General features: G+C 39.0%; 1 protein-coding gene across 5 annotated transcripts in view; it reads left to right on the forward strand.

The window, feature by feature from the left end:
• The window catches only part of LOC140476882 (intermembrane lipid transfer protein VPS13B-like), a 957,534-nt gene that overhangs the window by 201,823 nt on the left and 736,817 nt on the right, over positions 1 to 18,894 (forward strand). For all 5 annotated transcript variants that reach the window (XR_011960620.1, XM_072569770.1, XM_072569768.1 and 2 more), the window contains exon 16: positions 979 to 1,103. Coding sequence is in view for 4 of the 5 variants with exons in the window: in XM_072569770.1 (XP_072425871.1) it covers positions 979 to 1,103 (125 nt within the window). In the remaining variant the exon portion in view is untranslated. The remainder of the gene's footprint in view (positions 1 to 978; positions 1,104 to 18,894) is intronic.

The following is an 18,894-nucleotide window of genomic DNA, read 5'->3' on the forward strand; positions in this document are numbered from 1 at the left end:
CTTTAAACACCCAAGCAAGAAGAATGTTCCTTTTTATTTTCAGGCATTGACATTTTTTGCAAATTCTTTTTCCCTATATGAGAAACCTGATCTTTTACAGTAAAGCAACTTTTGGATGATTGTTTAATAAGTCCCAGCTGAAGTTTAATGCACTGAAATACAATTGTGGAGGTACAGCTGGAATGTCTCGAATATGTCTTAATTGCTTTTTCTCAAATTACAACAAATGCAGATAGCTTTCTGAGCCTATATTAGAAACCTTGTACTCACAATTTCACAAATTTACGTCAATCAAAATGGAAATCAAAGCAAAGTAGTCAAAATTTCTGAAGTTTCCATCAAGTAATACTTTTCTCTTTGTCTCTGACATGACAAAAATGATACCACTTAGCAGGCATAATATTACTGGTAATTGAAACAAAGATTTAAAATTATTTTTGATAAGTCCTATGAAGTTGCTGGGCTGCAGATAAAATTGTTCAAAGCCAGGCATTCTTGGGGAAAAAAAAAGTCTAATTTTAATCAAAAGGTTATCGTTGGCAGCACAATCATAATTTATTTTGATTTCTTCATTAATTGAGGCATGTGCACTTCTTGCCTTGTCACATGTGATGCTGATCCTAATTTTGGATTAATTTGGAATAACTAGAGAACTTTGGAATTTTGTTCCTGTCCCTCATTTATGTCATCCATATTTGTTTGAATCACATCTAGCTCAGTTATATGATTATTAAAAACAATTGCATTTTGAATTAACAAGAGGCAAAAAGAATAATAAAACAATTTTTTAAATGTTAAACTTTGTTTAAGGGTCATGACTTTGAGAAGTTAGTCGAACTAGGTGATGATGCAATGATAGGGACAAGTGTTGAGTATGTTCATTATAAAGAAAATTGAAGTTGACATGTTTCATCCTGTCTTCATTAAAACTTTTCTTGTTATGTAGTTTTTGATCCTCTCTCCTTTTTGTTATTGCAGATATTTGGTTTCCAGGCAGGCCTGACCTCCTTGGATAGTGAAAGATCATTCTGTCCTCCTGCCCCGGTCATTCCTCCTTTCAGCACAGCCTTTTATGGCAAATTACTTCGACTTCCATCATACTGGTGAGTTGACAGCCATTCAGAATGTGCCAGAGGCTGTTCATTTTACTGTACTATTAGATTTGCCACATGCACTGACATTGTTATATTCATTTGCATTTTCAATGAATAGTTGGCAAATGAAATAAACAAATGGCGAAGTCACTATTTTAATAAATTAGTAAATCTGTGTTACATGTGTTTTTAAATTCATTGGCATTCACTTGGGAATTCTGCCTGAAGTGTTTTCATCAACATGAATTGAAATGTATATGCACTACACATGTCACTGATATTTTATTAGATCTTAATCATCATCTACAGAGTAGAAACTTGCTGTATGCAATCGTGCACTGTTCAGAAAATTGCTTCAGTAATATACAGATCATGTCCATCTCCAACACAGCTTGTTGTGTTCTTCAAATCAGCTTTTAAGTACAGGTCGTTTTGGTATAATGCGCATTTTGTCAATGCAAATTGGCAATAACGTGATTGAACTGTGGATATTGTTTGGATAATGTGAACTTTTTACTGAATAGGTATAGCGATTTTCTATAGCGGTTTTCCATAGCATGATTTACTAAAGCACGTGGTTGCAGAGGAATGCAACTGTCGAGATGTAACAGAACAACCTGTACAGAGTTTACCTGTACTAATGAAATGATTATACAAAGATTGTTGCTGAAATATTTACTTGTGAATGAGTGGTCTGCCTTCCTTCATTTCATTTTTCAAGTAAGTCTGTTCTTAATGAAGAGTGCCTTTAGTGGCTCTGTGGAAGTGTTGAAGACGATCGAATTGATAACACAAATGCCCTTAACATGACCTATTTCAGCCAATTTGGTCTGTTTGGATAGATTCAAAATGGAACCTGAGGAGCTGTGCCATTCCAATCAGGGATTTTGGTCAAGAGTGAAGAACTTTACAGGCTTTTGTGGAATGCATTAAAGAAACTTTGCAAGTATCCAGCGCTTTGCTCAAAAGTCCATTGATTTTGTCCAGGTGCATCTACTTTCCAGCTGGGTAGCACTGGGGAGTAGCAATGAAGAATGACCTCATGATCTCGAGTTCACTCATGACTCCCCTTCTTCCACTATGGCTGAGTTCAACTTGTTTTCCAGTGAAATCTTGGGTTTCCTAAAACTCTAGTTTTTTTTTCAATTACCGTTGTTCAGGTTTGCATAATTGCCAAGGAATCTCCAGCAGTGTTGACCATAATGTATTTAAAAGCCATGTTTTATTTTAATAAGAATGTGAAAGCATTATATTATGTAATGAACAATATTTATTTATGTAATGCCAAGGTATATCTATGTGCAGCTGATCTCTGAAAGGCCATAATGGATAATTGCTTTGAGAATAATAATTTGGTTTTCATCTCTTGATAGGTATGAAGTAGCAGAAGGATTGGCAGGCAAATTCTTTTTTCAATTCATTCACAAGTTGTGGGCATTGCTAGGACAGGCTTTATTGTCTGTCCTTAATCGCCCTGGAGAAGATGATCTGCTAGCGTAAACACACTTTCTGTGACTGAAACCAGCATATCACCTACTCCGAGTGAATTTAAGTAACTCTTTGGCTACACAGAATTTAGAACTAGAGTTGAGCTCTGCTCACCAGAATTGTCTGGAGTGGGTGGCCCTCAAACATTTCTGACTCAGGCAGGAATGTCACCAGTATGCCAGAGGCCCACTCCTTAATTAGAGGGTGGTGCTTCTTATTGAGAAGAGCTGTTAATTATTGGATTTCTGTTTTTATAATTTAAAGATTGTTTTCATGTGTATCATGCATCAGTACAGCATCTGAAATGTGATAGGTTCAGAATACTTACACACTCTGTCACATACTTAGAGATGCTCACTCACACTCACTCTCACTATGTTTTGTTTTAATAATTAAAGGTCGCATGAACCATTGGTAATTTAGTAAACTGGAATTTGGATTTGAATCTATAAGAACCAAAGTGCTTTACTGAAGAATGAATAATGTTTATATTTTAAGTGTTTACAGTTATGTTAGCTGCAAGATTTCTGGATTTATTCTACCATTAAAAACACAATATTTAATTGTGTCAAATAAAGACTTGGCATAAATCTATATGGTCTATTCAAACATAGCAGTATTTGAGGAGGTAATTTAGTGGAGCCTTGTTATTTCTCCAACTATTGGTTGTTTTCAGCACAAACAAAAACCTGGGATGCATGATGGATTGACTAGTTGAATTGCTTCACTTTTAAATTAAGAAAATAGAGTAGACTTAATGAAACTTTTTAACAGGAGGTTTATTGCCCCATTCCTACTCTCATAAAGTCTGTTTGAACACTTCAGAGTACTAGGGTGTAAATTTTAACCTGAAATGATGTGATTGGTTCACAGATTCTTTGTGTGTTATTTGTGCTGGACACTAATCAACATTAGGCATTTGAATAAAATTATTCAAATGTTGTCATTTTACTACTGCAAAGGGTTGGTTAGTTATTAAAGTATATCCAAGGATCTTTTGCTTGCCAGAGTTTCTGTTTATTAAAATTAAGATGACAGAACCTTTATATTGAAGAGATAAGGAGAAGTTATTTTGTGAATTCTTGGATTTTTCTACCTTGGGGAGCTGTGGAAGCTTGGTCATTGAGTGTTTACAACAGGTATTGACTAAATACCAATAATGTAAAGGCATATGGAGATAATGTGGCGATAAAGCATTGAGGTAGAAGATCTATCATAACCATATTGAATGGTAGAAAAGGCTTGCGGGCCTGAATGGGCTGTTCGTGTTCCTAGGAGAAAGTGAAGACTGCACATGGTGGAGATCAGAGTCGAGAGTGTGGTGCCAGAAAAGCACAGCAGGTCAGGTAGCATCCGAGGAACAGAAGAATCGACATTTTGGGCATGAAGGGCTTATGCCTGAAACATTGATTGGATTAGATTACTTAGATTACTTAGATTACTTACAGTGTGGAAACAGGCCCTTCAGTCCAACAAGTCCACACCCACCCAGACCCATTCCCCTATGTTTACCCCTTCACCTAACACTATGGGCAATTTAGCATGGCCAATTCACCTAATCTGCGCATTTTTGGACTGTGGGAGGAAGCCGGAGCACCCAGAGGAAACCCACGCAGACACTGGGAGAATGTGCAAGCTCCACACAGTCAGTCGCCTGAGGCGGGAATTGAACCCGGGTCTCTGGCGCTGTGAGGCAGCAATGCTAACCACTGTGCCACCATGCCAACCATCATTCTCCTGCTTTTTGAAAGCTGCCTGACCTGCTGTGCACCACACTCTTGACTCAGTTCTTGTTCCTGCATTCCTATGAACCAAAGTAGATGGAGCTGAGAGACAGAGAAGCCGTAAGTTAATTACTCTCAAGAGAAACTGCCTTTTGGGGCTGAATTGTCAACGTTACCTGTGCATCTGGATAAGACAGGAACCTGGGTTGGAGAAAACAGCTAACACAAATATGATCGGGTCAATGTCTTTGTTCTATGCTTTAATTCCTATGATTCAACTTGAATGGTAGCACTTAACATTGGTAGCCAGGTGGTGGTGTCTTAGTTGCTGGTTGGAAATTTATTCACCAGATGGTGGTGGTGCATGGAGAATTGAGACAAATGTAATTATATAATAATGTGTAAAATAATGCTCTGTAAAAAGTCTCTTGTCAGGTTGTCAGTTGGATTATTGAAGTTCATAGACTTTTTTCACAAAAACAGATGATTGAAGGACTTAGAAGTACACTTTTTATGCACCTGTTTTCATTTGAGCCTTTTAAAATTTGCTTTGCTCTTGATCTTGATAGTGTCAAGATAATGAAAAGTTGACTATGAAAAGATTACTAGAATTTCATGTCTGGAAGCTATTCTTGCATGATGAACTATACAGATGAACGATGAGGGCTGAAAAAGCAAGTGACTTCAGAAGAATGTGTTGCTCTTAGCACCCTGAACTTCATTTTAGATTAGTGATATTGGGATATTTTTGCTTTAGTGTACATTCCAATAAGCATAATGAAAATAAACTTTTCAAGATATTGGGCTAGATTATCTTTTGCTTTTTTTTTGAAGATCGCAAGTGAGATTCACATCCTAAGTTGGTCAAATTCACAAGTAACCTGCATCCTTTGCTACAGCTTTTAGTTGTGAGTTCTTCCAATTCTTAATGTTATGTTTCCATACATTTTTTCCCCTTCACAATGATCACTTAAGTGCTGTGGTTCTTCTGACTCTCAAAGCTCTTGAATATCCTGATCAAGTAACATTCTTTATTATTGTGTTTACAGGTAGTGAGGCTTGGTGTACTATGTGTCATTTAACAACGAGGCTTTGATATCATCATATTGAGTTGTACAACACTGAAACAGACCCTTTTGACCAACTCATCTATGCTGACCAGATATCCCACACTGATCTAGTCCCATTTGCCAGCATTTGACCAATATCCTTCTAAACCCTGTACCCATTCACGTACTCGTTCAGGTGCCTTTTAAATCTTGTAATTATGCCTGCCCGCACCACTTCCTCTGGCAGTTTGTTCCAAACACGCGCCTCCCTATGTGTGAAAATTTGCGCCTCAGGCTCCTTTTAAATCTTTCCCGTTAGAATTATGCCCTATAATTTTGGACTCCCCTACCCTGGAAAAAAGACCTTGGCTATTCACCATATCCATGCCCCTCATGACGCTCCAGGGAAAAAAGCCCCAGCCCATAGGCTCAAACGCTCCAATCCTGGCAATATTCTTGTAAATTTTTTCTGAACACTTTCAAGTTTAACAACTAAAGCAGCGAGACCAGAACTGAGCGAAGTATTCCAAAAGTGGCCTCACCAATGTCCTGTATTGCTGCAACATGACCACCCAACTCCTATGCTGAAAAGTTCTGAACAATGAAGTGTACCAAACGCCGCCTTTGCCACCCAATCAACACTTTCAAGGAACTATGCACCTGCATCCCAAAGTCTTTTTGCTCAGCAATACTTCCCAAGGCTCTGCCATTAAACTGTATAAGTCCTGCCCTGGTTTGCCTTACCAAAATGCAACATCTTACATTTATCTAAATTAAACTCCATCTGCCATTCCTTGGCCCATTAGCCCATCTGACCAAGGTCGTGTTGTACTCTGAGATAACCATCTTCACTGTCCACTACATCATCAATTTTGATGTCATTTGCAAACTTATTATACCTTCTGTATTTGCATCCAAATCATTTATATAAATGATGAAAAGCACCGATATTTGCGGCACACTGGTCACAAGCCTCCAATCCGAAAAACAACCCTCCACCACTACCCTCTGACTCCTAATTTCAAGCCAATTTTGTATCCAATTGGCTAGCTCCCCCAGGATTCCATGTGATCTAACCTTGCTAACCAGCCCTCATTGTTGACCGCCTTAATGAAGTCCATGTAGACAATATCTACTCCTCTATATTCTTCAGTCTTGTTTGTGACATCTTCAAAAAACTCAATCAAATTAGTTATTTAAATAGATAGATGAACTCATCTACATTTTTGCCCAAAAACACACACACTTTTGGCCAACTGCAGCACCTCCGTGATTAATTGAAGTTATTACTTGAGACTAATGACAGTGCACCTATTGCTGCTGAAGATCTATGACTAGAATAATTAGAGTGATGTAGCAAAGCTTTGTGTAACATTTCTTATATATTGGGCAATATTACCGATTGTTTGTAAGGTATTGCATTTGGTCCAGGTGATAGTGCTGTCATCATTGTATCAGAAGGTCATGGTTCAAACTCCACTCCAGGACTTGAGCATGTTATTGAAGCTGATTCTTTCGTACAGAAGTGCATTGGTAGAGGGACTATTTATTGGAAGACACTTAAATCTGTTCTGAAAGGATGGTTTAAAAAAGATCTCTGGCTACTTTTCAAAGAACAGCAGAGCTTTTCTGCAAGTCTGGTCAACATTCATTTCTTAGGAAATGTCTCAAACGATTTACCTGCTCACATTTCTGGTTATGGCTTCTTGCCTTATACAGTATTTTTTCTGTTACAGTTCCCTGTGTTACAGAGTATTTAGTGTAACAGTTTATTGTTACTTGTATTTATGAAAATGCAGTAAGATGTAGATAAGTCACCATAATACAGTGCCATTTTAATTATAGAAATTTTAAAAAGAAAATATTGAGACAAAGTTTAAGGCAAAGTTCATCTTCCGTTTCTTCCTCTGCTCCTGGGTATCTGAAGTGGCTATGGGTTGCCACCACTGAAGCTGCCCCTGAGGCCACCAAAGCAAGGACAGCACCGAAAGTACTCTTTGTTATATATGCACTGTTTTTGGGACCCTGTCTCAGAGAAATGAAACAAGAGAAGACAATGTCTAGATCCATGGTCCTTTGCAACACTGTATGCTAGCAAGGACTGGCAAATGTGTTTCCTCCAAGTCCAGCAAAGTCAACACATTTTCCCGCTCGAACACTAAACTCCCCATTAACGTCTTCTGCCATTCCTAGGCTTTCAGATTCTTCCCTTGCCCAATCTCTGACTTTCTAAGATAGCCTATTTCCATTTGTTTCCTGCAGCTCACTATCCTAACTTGCGGTAGCTAGGGGTAGAAATCACAAAGCTTATCTGAACCTTTTCTGGAGCATTCGTGGTTAAATAGGCAAGAGGCCTATAAATCAGGCTGATTGGGAATCAGTTTTGAAAACTACTGAAAACTGTACTGCAGTCTTTCATGACCATAACTTCTTCCCCACCATATTTAGAACTCTGTTTCACCAAGTTTTGGGGCCACAGCATCAATGAATAAGTGAATTCCTTCTAATATTCTTCCAGCATACCAAATTTTGTTTTGTTGATGTCCTTAAATTCAGACATAAATGTTAACTTGAATCCACTCCTCCTAACCAAATTCATAATTGTAAATGCTTTTATTTTATTCTGCCTCAGTCTTTTCAAGAAAGAAAAGATTGTTTGCATTTAATCATAAATGAGCAATCCAGAAGTTCTGAATTCAGATTCAATTTTGCAGCTTGTGAAAAGAAATTGAATAAATTTTGTAATTTGTGGTTTGTTATCAGGAATATCATAGAACTCAGCTGATTCACTCATGTCCTAAGGAATGTACATTGTGTTAAGAGATGAACCCAGTTCCAGGAAAAGAACCTGAATTTAACAGTGAAGCATGAGAAAATAAAGAAAAATAACTTAGGAGCTTTCAGTTCTAAAATATTTGTAATCAGATGGAAATACTTTTTATTAGGCAAGTTGAATGAAGGAAAAAAGAAGAAAGGGGTCTGATATTTGTTTTCGACATGGTAAGTAGTTTAATAATATTAAGGCAAGACTGCTATTGCCTTAATCATGGTAAGAAATTATGCAAGTGAGGAAAAGGGGGAATGTAATACTCATTGCTGTGTTGGAAAGAGCTGTTTTTGCCAGACAATGTTCTCATAAATTATAAAGTTCTCTCTTTCTCTGTTCATTGGTAATCAAATTTTCTGTATAGCCTTTGTGAAGAATGATGAGGCCTCAGGTTAATACCTTCTCTGGAGCACAGTGGTACACACTTTCAGTACCTCTTGGAAGTTCAGTCTAATTGATGTGTTCAAAACTTGCATTGGGGCTTGAATTGACAGTCTGCTAACTTGGGGGGTAAAAGAGTGAGAACAGGCCTGCTCATTGCTAGTTTTCTGCCTCACTGTCTGGTTTTGCCTTGGTGACTCTTAAGTGCTTTGGAATATTTTTCTGTTTTAAAGGTGTTACATAAATCTTCATTCATATTGTGTGGTTTAAACCCATAAATATGTACATGCACCAAAATTTATTTTTATAAAGAATTTTTAAATTGTGTTCTGTTAGACGATGCAGCTATCATACAATTAATTTATATGATCCAGTGAAAAGTTCTAAGACAGAGCAAAACAGATTCTTGTTAAGTAAGGGGGGGGGGGGGTTAAAGGTTATCAGGAGTGGATGGAAATGTAGACTTGAAGTTCCAACTAGATCAACAGGATCTTATTGAATGCTGGGTGCAGGCTTGAGGGGCTGAATGACCTCTTTTATGTTAAAAGAAATGGACAGATTTTCTGCAAAAATCATAATTCGAAACCAAAATTGTTAGCTAGAATGTAAATTAATGGAGATGATGAAATGGAATACTTGGCATATACTCTTTCATAATTATGATTGAGTTGGTAAGGTATTTATGAATATCATAGAATATCACAGCACTGAAGAAAGCCACTGGGCCCATCTGTGCTGGCTCTCTGAAAGAACTGCGCATTAGTTCCACTCCATGCTCATTTGCCATAGTCTGGCACATTTTAATGCATTTTATGTATTCTAAATATATATATAATATTAGATGGTGTGTAGGTGAAATATTTGTTTAAATTTGTGACTCACACACTGTAACTTAACTTTGCCACATAAATTTTTTTTAGTCAAGCCGTGGGGATTTAAAACACTCCTGGTGGAATGTTAGACTATGACTTCATAAATCTCTCTCTGTTGTGCTCTAGTTTCCTTTCGTTATGTTCCTTCTTGGAACAGCTGCGTAATTTGAATAAGTAAATGGACTACTCACTGAAGCGACCAGGTTCATTATGTGCAGTTCATAACCTGTAATGAACGGAGTAGCACCACAAATAACATAGGTGTGAATAGGAGTAAATAAAAGTCCAGCTGAAATGAATCAAACTTCATCTGAATTGTATAAAACTCAGCATGCATGTTTTGGCCCATGCAGGGAGAGGAAGAGATATTCTACCTGCAGCACTGGTATTACCATTAAACCATAACTCCCTTTTAAAATGCCCATCTGGATAACATTGATACCTTGAATTATGAATGAGTCAAAAAAATCCCTTGAAGTCTCTCCACCTGATGCATTGTTTTTCCCCTCTGAAAATGAAAAAAAAAATAATTTTTATAAAACCTAGAATTACAGAGACATTTGCTTTGTATTTAACTGCCTTTCCAGTCAATATTTTTGTCTTTAAATGAGAGATCAAAGAGACCTTTACATGATGCACTACATTTTTTGCAATTATAATTAAGGTCATTTGGCAGTAGTGCTTTTATGTAGTCTTCATTATTGAAATAAGCGTGCTTTGATTTATTCAGTTTGTTTAAGAAGAGATTTTTATGATTCAATATATTGAGTTATAATGGCAACTAATGCACTTTGTCTGTATGTGAGTGTTTAAAGAAAATGTGGTATGACCGTCTAAAATGATCTAAGCTCATTTGAAGAGAACGCAAGTACTATTTGAATTCCACCTGTGCTTGCAAGCTTCCAATCATCTTTCATAAAATTATTTGTACTTCACTGCAGTCCAATCAAAACCATGTAGTCGTAGTTCAAATTGAAAAGGCAGCCATCCAAATTGGAACCAGCTACTATGATCAGTGTAACCTGCCTTCTGCTTAAATAGCACTGCAACATGAATTCATTGGTAAAAGTGAACCACTCAGATGGCCAACTTGTGTGACTTTTAAATTTTCATCTGTCCAGAGAAGATTTACTTTCATAAGTAGCATTTGTCAAGGGCTGCTCATTAAAAATGGAGACTAAATGGTTCATAGCATGATTTTGAATAGGAGTAGTGTTACTTGCATAATGATTGCAGTGGGTCATAGAGCTAACTTCCACTCTTCAAAATGTTATACTCACCCTCATTCTGCCAAAAGAGCCAGACATACATACCTCTCAAGTTTTATAAAGGAAAGCCCAAAATTCTGAACGCACAGGGAGTGGCTAGTCTTGAATATGGTTTGGTTTAAGCTGAGAAATAGGTTTTGAGGTGGCCAGAAACATGTCAACAGAACAGATTGATCAGCACCATTGTGTGTACTATTTCTGGATATACGTTCCAAATGTTGAATTGGAATCCATTCAGTTAAGGTTTTGGACTAATTGAGTCCAGAGGTATAAAAGCATGAATGAGTGTTTCAGTGGGAGATATTTGGAAGTAGAATAGAAAATTGATGTGATCACAGGTAGAGAATATGTGGTTTTGGCAACATTGATGATATGGTACGAGAATATCAGTATTGGGACAAATAAGATGCCAAAATGATTAAAAATAAAGATTTTTGTTTACATAGCTTCTTCCAAGTCCTTACTACTTGATAACAAGTCATGTTTAATATAGTCATTGATGGTAAAAGGAACTGGTGGAGGCTGGTACAATTGAAACATTTAAGAGGCATTTGGATGGGTATATGAATAGGAAGAGTTTGGAGGGATATGGGCTGGGTGCTGGCAGGTGGGACTAGATTGGGATGGGATATCTGGTTGGCGTGGATGGGTTGGACTGAAGGGTCTGTTTCCATGCTGTACATCTCTATGACTCAATAAGACCAGTATTTCAACTTCAATTTTTGTATTACTAATTTGACATTGAGTTGATTGTCTACAAAATGATACTTGTCTCACGAGTCAATTTATTCTAAAGCAGAATTAGATCTATGTTCTAAACTTGGTAATTTCTTGCCCCTAAACTTTGTATCAGATAATTAAGCAATATCATCTCATTAGTTTGGAGTTTTTTTTCTTTAGTTTGTTCAAACATGACTAGTCTTGTCAGCAAACTTTTCATTCCTGTGCATGAAATTGTCTTCTGTGATTCAAAACAATGAATCAGTATAAGCTGTGACTCAGTTGTTAGCCTTGTCCTTCAAAGTCCCATGTGACGATTTTGGGCACAAAACTGGAGTGTAAAACTGGAGGAGTGCTACACTGTCAGAGGTACCAATTTGTGATGAGCTGTAGAGCAGATGAGGTTTTGGCCGATCTGCAACTAAACTTCCTTTGGCTGGGAGTGTTGGAAAGAAAAGCAGTTTAGAATCCAGGATTCTGCTGTGAACCAAAAGTAGATCCCTTCTCTGTACTTTGTATACTCAAAAGTGGCTCTGATGTACCCTTAACATTTCGCAACACCCTACTTTTTGAGAAAAAAATGTCAACTTCAGATCTAACTTTGTTAAAATTAATGTTAAAGCCAGAAGAGGCCTGGTAGAAAGCAGAGATTCTGTTCTTCAAGCTTGTCAAGTAGTCCTTTGCTGGAACATTGTAGAGATTAAGGGCAGACTGGGAGTGAAATGGAGAATTGAAGTGCAAGTAACAAGATGCTTGTCATGTTTGAGGGCGATAAAGGAATCACTCAATGTTCATTTGGTTTCAACATTGTGGATGAAACTGCATGCAGTGAATATGTTCCATTAAATTAAGGTGGATAAATCCCCTGGGCCTGATCAAGTCCATCCTTGGATGTTGTGGAGGTTAGGGAAGAAGTTGCAGAAGCCCTTGCAGAGATCTTTGCTTCATCTTCAGCCAGTGGAAGGTGGCCAATGTTGTTCCACTGTTTAAGACAGACGGCAAAGACAAGCCAGGGAACTATGGACCAGTGAGCCTGATATCAGTGGTGGGCATTTCGTTGGAGAGGATACTGAGGGACAGGATCAAACCAACATTTGGATAGTGAATGTCTGGTGCGGAATAGTCAGCATGGATTTGTGTGCAGGGGCTCATGTTTGACAAGTCTTTTAGAGTTTTTTAAAGAGGTAACCAAGAGGATAACTGGCAGTGGATGTTGTCTATATGACTTTAATAAAGCCTTTGACAAGGTCCCACATGGCAGCCTAGTTGTCAAAGTAAGATTGCATGAGATCCAACTAGCTGATTGGATTCAAAATTGGCTCGATAGTAGGATGCAGAGGGTGATGGTTGAAGGTTGTCACTCGGACTGGAGGCCTGTGACTTGTGGTGTGCTACAGAGGTCAGCATTGAGATCTTTGTTATTTGTTACTTAAATGATCTGATGTGGTAAGTTTGCAGTTGATACAAAATTAGGAAGTATCTTGAATAGCGAGATAAGTTATTAAAAATTACAGAGGGACCTTGATTAGATGAGGAAGTGAGTTGAGGATTGGCAAATGCAATTCAATACAGATAAGTGTGAGGTGTTGCACTTTGGAAAGTCAAACCAAGGTAGGACTTGTACAGTAAATGGTAACGTCCTGAGGAGTATTGTGGAACACATGGACCTAGGAGTACAAATACGTTGTTGTTTGAAAGTGGTGTTGCAGGTAGACAGGGTGATGAATAAAGCATTTAGCATATTAGCCTTCGTTGCTCAAGGCATTGAGTATAGGATTTAGGATGTTTTGGTACAGTTGTATAAATCATTGGTGAGGCCACACTTGGAATATTGTGTACAGTTTTGGTCACTCTGTTATAGGAAAGACATACTTAAACTGGAAAGAGTGCAAAGATTTACAAGGATGTTGCCAGGACTAGTGGGCCTGAGTCTCAGGGTGAGGTTGGCCAGGATAGGACTTAATTCCTTGGAACGTAGGAGAATGAAGGGTGACCTTATTGAGGTGTATAAAATCATGAGGGGCAAAGATAGAATGAACGCATATAATCTTTTTCCTAGGGTTGGGGAATTGAAAACTAGAGGGCATAGGTTTAAGGTGAGAGGGGAAAGATTTAAGAAAGACCTGAGGGGCAACTTCTTTACGCAGAGAGTGGTGCATACATGCAATGGTCTGCCAGAGAAAGTGGTTTATGCAGGTACAATAGCAACATGTAAAAAAAATTTGGATAGTACATGGGTGAGAACATTGAGCTCTAAGACTCCCGAGCATTGGTTAAGGTGAGAACAGGAAGTGGTGCGTTAGATTCATCAACAAAGGAGGAAATTACTGCAGATACTGGAATTTTTACTGAAAACAAAAAATGCTGAAAATCACAGCAAATCAGGCAGCGTCAGTGAGGAGAGAGCAAGCTAACATCTCAAGTCTTGATGACTCTTCTTCACTACTGACATGAAGTGTGGAGGGGGCAGCATTTACGCAATAGTGGGGAGAGAAAGGTGATGACAGTGCAAATTAAGTGATCATAATGTGAGAATGACAAAACAGTGGTGTGTCTGACTGCTAAACTGATAAGAACAGATGGTCCCACTGGAGTGGGGGGAGAGGGGAGAGAGGACATAATGAGAGAGAATATAACAAGTAAAGCTTAAAGGGGATAAATGGAAAGGTGAAGGTGGTGAACTCAATGTTAAGTCGAGAAGGCTGTAAAGTCCTTAGTGTGAAGATGAGATGTTGATCCTCCAGTTTGTACTGTGATTCGCAGGAGAATTGCAACACGCCAAAGACAGACAAGTGCACATGCGAGCAGATGCTGTGTTAAAATGACTGGCTGCAGGAAGGTTGGGCTCATGCTTGTGCATGGACTGGAGGTGTTCTGCAAAGCAGTCACCCAGTCTGTATTTGGTTTCTCCAATGGAGTAGACAACACTGGGTGCAGCAAATGCAGTAAACCAGATTGGAGGAGGTAGAAGTGAAATGCTGCTTCAGCTGGAAAGACTGTTTAGGCTCTTGGATGGTGAACAGAGAACAGGTGAAGGGGCAGATGTCATAGAGTCATAGAGATGTACAGCATAGAAACAGACCCTTCGGTCCAACCCATCCATGCCGACCAGATATCCCAACCCAATCTGGTCCCACCTGCCAGCACCCGGCCCATATCCCTCCAAACCCTTCCTATTCATATACCCATCCAAATGCCTCTTAAATGGTGCAATTGTACCAGCCTCCACCACATCCTCTGGCAGCTCATTCCATATGCGTACCACCCTCTACGTGAAAAACTTGCCCCTTAGGTCTCTTTTATATCTTTTACATGGGAAGGTGCCATGGGAAAGGGAGGGAGGGTGTGCTGTTGGTGGACAGTGATGAATGGACTGGGATTTTTCAGAGGGAAAGAAATACTGACTGGGACGGAGAGGAAGATGTGTTTGGCAATGGCGTTCTGTCGCAGTTGTCTGAAATGGCAGAGGATGTTCCTTTGACTGCAGAGGCTGGTGCAGTTCCTCTGCTCTCTTGTCATATTATTAATTCCCACTTCCTTGGCCCTAATTGTCTCCTCTTCTCCATGGACGTCCAATCCCTCTATACCGCCCTCTCAGATCTCTCGGCTTCTTCCTCAACCACAGGCCTGAACAATCCTCATCCTCCACCACTCTCCTGCACCTGACTGAACTTGTTCTCTCACTGAACAATTTCTCGATCCTTTCAGATCAAGAAAAGTGGTTTTAGTTGGAGGCTGGTCAGACATCATAAGAACTGAAGATTCAGGTGAAGAATGATTAAGAAACCAAATCAGCATCCTGATGATTATCATTAAATAGAAACTGGATGAATTATGTTAATATTGTGATTATAAGAGCAGATTAGAAACTACGAATCCTGTAGTGGATAACTCGAGCATTCCTCATGTGATAAGTGTGATCATTCCCTGCAATCATTCTTGTAAACCTCCTCTGAATCCCCTCCAACACCAGCACATCCTTCCTTAAATGGCCCAAAACTGCTCACAATGTTCCAAAATGCTGTCTGACTAGAGCCTTATACAGCCTCAGCAGTACATTTCTGCTCTTATATTCTCACTTTCTTAAAACAAATGCTAGCATTGCATTTGTTTCCTAACTGCCAACTGAACCTGCATGTTAACCTTAAGATAATCCTAAACCAGGACTCCCAAGTACCCTTTGTGCTTCAGATTTCCAAAGTTTTTCCCCGTTTAGAAAATAGTCTATGCTGCTTAACAAAATGCATAACCTCACACTTTTCCACATTGTATTCTTTCTGTCATTTCTTTGCCCACTCTCCTTGGCTGTTCAAATCCTTCTGCGGACTCCCTGCTTCCTCAACATAACCTGTCCCTTCACTGATCTTTGTGTCATCTGGAAACTTAGTATTAATGTCCTCCTTTTCTTGGTTCAGATTGTTAATCAATAACGTGATTAGTTGTAGTCCCAAAGGACCAACAAAAATGGGAACAGGAACAGGCCCTTCGGCCCTCCAAGCCTGTGCCGAACCAGATCCTTTGCCTAAACCTGCCGCCTATTTTCTAAAGATCTGTGCCCCTTTGCTCCCTGCCCATTCATGTGTCTGTCTAGATGTATCTTAAATGATGCAATCATTCCTGCCATTACCACCTCCGCTGGCAATGTGTTCCATGCCCCCCCAGGCATTGCATTCCAAATGCAATTTGATTGGTCAAACTACAAGCAAAACTCATTTTATTTATACACGACAGTTTCTTCCTCCTTTTGTTGTATTTTAACTAGAGTAGTTTAATTATACTGGAAAACGTAACAGAATGATAGATAATCTAACTACTAAATAGCTATTAGTCCAGTGTAGTAACATCCCATAGACACACCCCTGGCAAAGGCCAAATTCAATAAAATAGATTGTCTCTCAGGCAATTCTCCAGTCCAGGAGGAAAGCCATCAAGAGGATACTCTGAAAGAGAGAGTAGCAGGGACAGATTTATTGCAGCTTCCAAGTCCAGCTTCAAGACCCCGGCAAATGCTACTGAAATACTGAAACTAAAAATCCTGGTTCTGTGGGAGTTTGCCCCATCCATTCAGGCTGCTTCTATTATTCCAACTTTTTAAAAAAAAACTCCCAAGGCCTCATGAGCTGTTCACCTTATGGGCTTTCAGCATGCAGCTTGGCACTTCTATCTTAAAACCTGTCTTCCAAAAAAAGGATAAAATACTCCTCTTAAAGCCTCGTCGCACCTTCGCCATTTTAAAAAGAAGAACCATGAATATACTGTAAAAAGATGACTTCGTTTTTAAAATGCTTAGTCTTAGACTATGAGTAGACCACAATCCATTGCATTGACTCTAAGCCATTCACTAATGTCCATTTCAGTTTATTCTTTCCTGCAAACCAACGTCTCCGTATTTCTTTATCAAAGTTGCAACAATGTGTCATCAGTTACATTTTCTCGTCCTGCCACATATATAATTTTCAAATGGAATAACTGCAATAATAAGTTCCATCTACACAGTATGGAATTTTTATCCTTAAATTTCTCCAAAAGCCCTAAGAGGTTATGATTGTATATACAATTGTCTCAGACATATTAGTGTCAATACAAATGTTGAAATATTGCGATGTCAACACTAAGCTTAAGGTCTCCTTCTCATTTGTGGGATATTTCTTAATTTTCGGGAAAAATACCCAGTAGGTCTTTCTATCATCTTGTCGTTGTCTTGTAAGAGTATGGCATCGACTCCCACATCACTCGCATGGGTAACCACTTTGCATGGCTTTGCATAATTAGGTGTGGCTAACACTAGGGCAGTGGCTAACACCACTTTCAGTCTGTTTAATTGCCTTCTGACAGTCCTCCATCCACTAGAATGTTTAGCACTTCTTAAACATGTCAGTCAGTGAAGCAACCACACTGCTAAAATTCTGTATGAGCATTCAATATAAACCACTCAGTTCCAGGAAGTTTCCAATAGTACTTCCCTCTTCAGTAATGGTATGGGAAACTCACAATAACCTTTGTTTTCACATCATGCTGGGCCATCGCTCCATGTCCAGTGACATGGCCCAGGGATGTATTTGGGCTTTTGCAAACTCAATCTTCGCCAGGTTTATTACCAAGCCGGTCTCCCGAAATCGATCATACACTTTCAATTGATGCTCCAAATATTCCTTTCGTGCGTGACTGGATTGTTGATGTACACCACACAATTGGGTAAACCTGAAATGACTTTATTGGTTAGCCCTTGAAATGTGCCCGGCACATTTTTAATATCAAATGGCATGAGTTTAAATTGGTTTTGGTGTTACAAAAGTTGAAATTGTCTAAGCTCTTTTAGGTAAAGGTACATGCCAGTATCCTCTGAATAAGTCCAACATTGTAATATAAGTTGCTTGTCCTACCAAGCAAACTTCTCCTCTGCATCAAATTCCCACATTGCCTCCAAATTCCCTAAGCTACATACTCACTTTGTTTTGTCTCACTCTGGGTGGATCTTTTCTTTCTGACTATGCGAAGCTTACTGACATAACTTATGACTGTGATGTAGTACGCTCCATTTGCCTGGATGAGTGCAGTTCAACAATCTCAAGAATCTCAGCATCATCCAAGCCAAAGCAACCAATCAAAGCACCACATCTGCAGTGTGTGCCATTGATGAGGTGTGCTGCAGAAATTCATCAAAGTTCCTTTAAATATCACCTCTCAAACACATGACCTACTACCATCTAGAAGGATGAGTGGCAGATACATGCAAACAGCACCACCTGCAAGTACCTCTCAAAATGCCACTCACCATCATTCCCTCAGTGTCAAAGGGTCACTTCCACCCAAACAGCATTGTGGGTGTACTTACATCAAATGAACTACAATGGTTGAAAAAGGCAATTCTCAATCACCTTCCCGGGTGCAACTAGGGATGGGGAACAGCCTGTGACATCTACATCCCATGAATGAATTTCAAAAAAGAAAATAAAAACAAAGTAAGAAGGAACTAGTTCTGGAGGGAAAGATAATGTTGAAATAATAGTTGAATTTTGACTTGACCAACGATAGGTTGTGTTGGGGTCAGGTGAAATGTTAACATTCAAAACATCTGAAACTGGAAATTTGTACATGCCCACTTCTGGTTTGAACGAAGGTGGGAGATGGGTCAGTTATTTAGCTGTTATCACCAGGGTGGTGAACCTACATTTTGTAGGCATTTCATTTTTAACTCTTATCAACCAGCTTTCCCAGGTATTGAGAAACCAAAGAAGTGAAAGGAGATAAACAGCTTTATCTCAATAAATGTCTTTACAGTGCTGCTTGTGGGCCATGAGTAACAGAAGTGTAACCTCCAGATTTAACAATCTACTCAGTTAACACATTGCTCGCTTCCATATTCCCCTCCCCTGTTGCCCATGATTCCTCTCCTCCCCACCTCAAACTTCCTGGTAACCCCTTCCCTGGTGTTATGCTGTCTGCTTCCCCACACTCTAGGTATGTAGTC

This window comes from Chiloscyllium punctatum, chromosome 5, assembly GCF_047496795.1.
Source record: "Chiloscyllium punctatum isolate Juve2018m chromosome 5, sChiPun1.3, whole genome shotgun sequence".
NCBI lineage: Eukaryota > Metazoa > Chordata > Chondrichthyes > Orectolobiformes > Hemiscylliidae > Chiloscyllium > Chiloscyllium punctatum.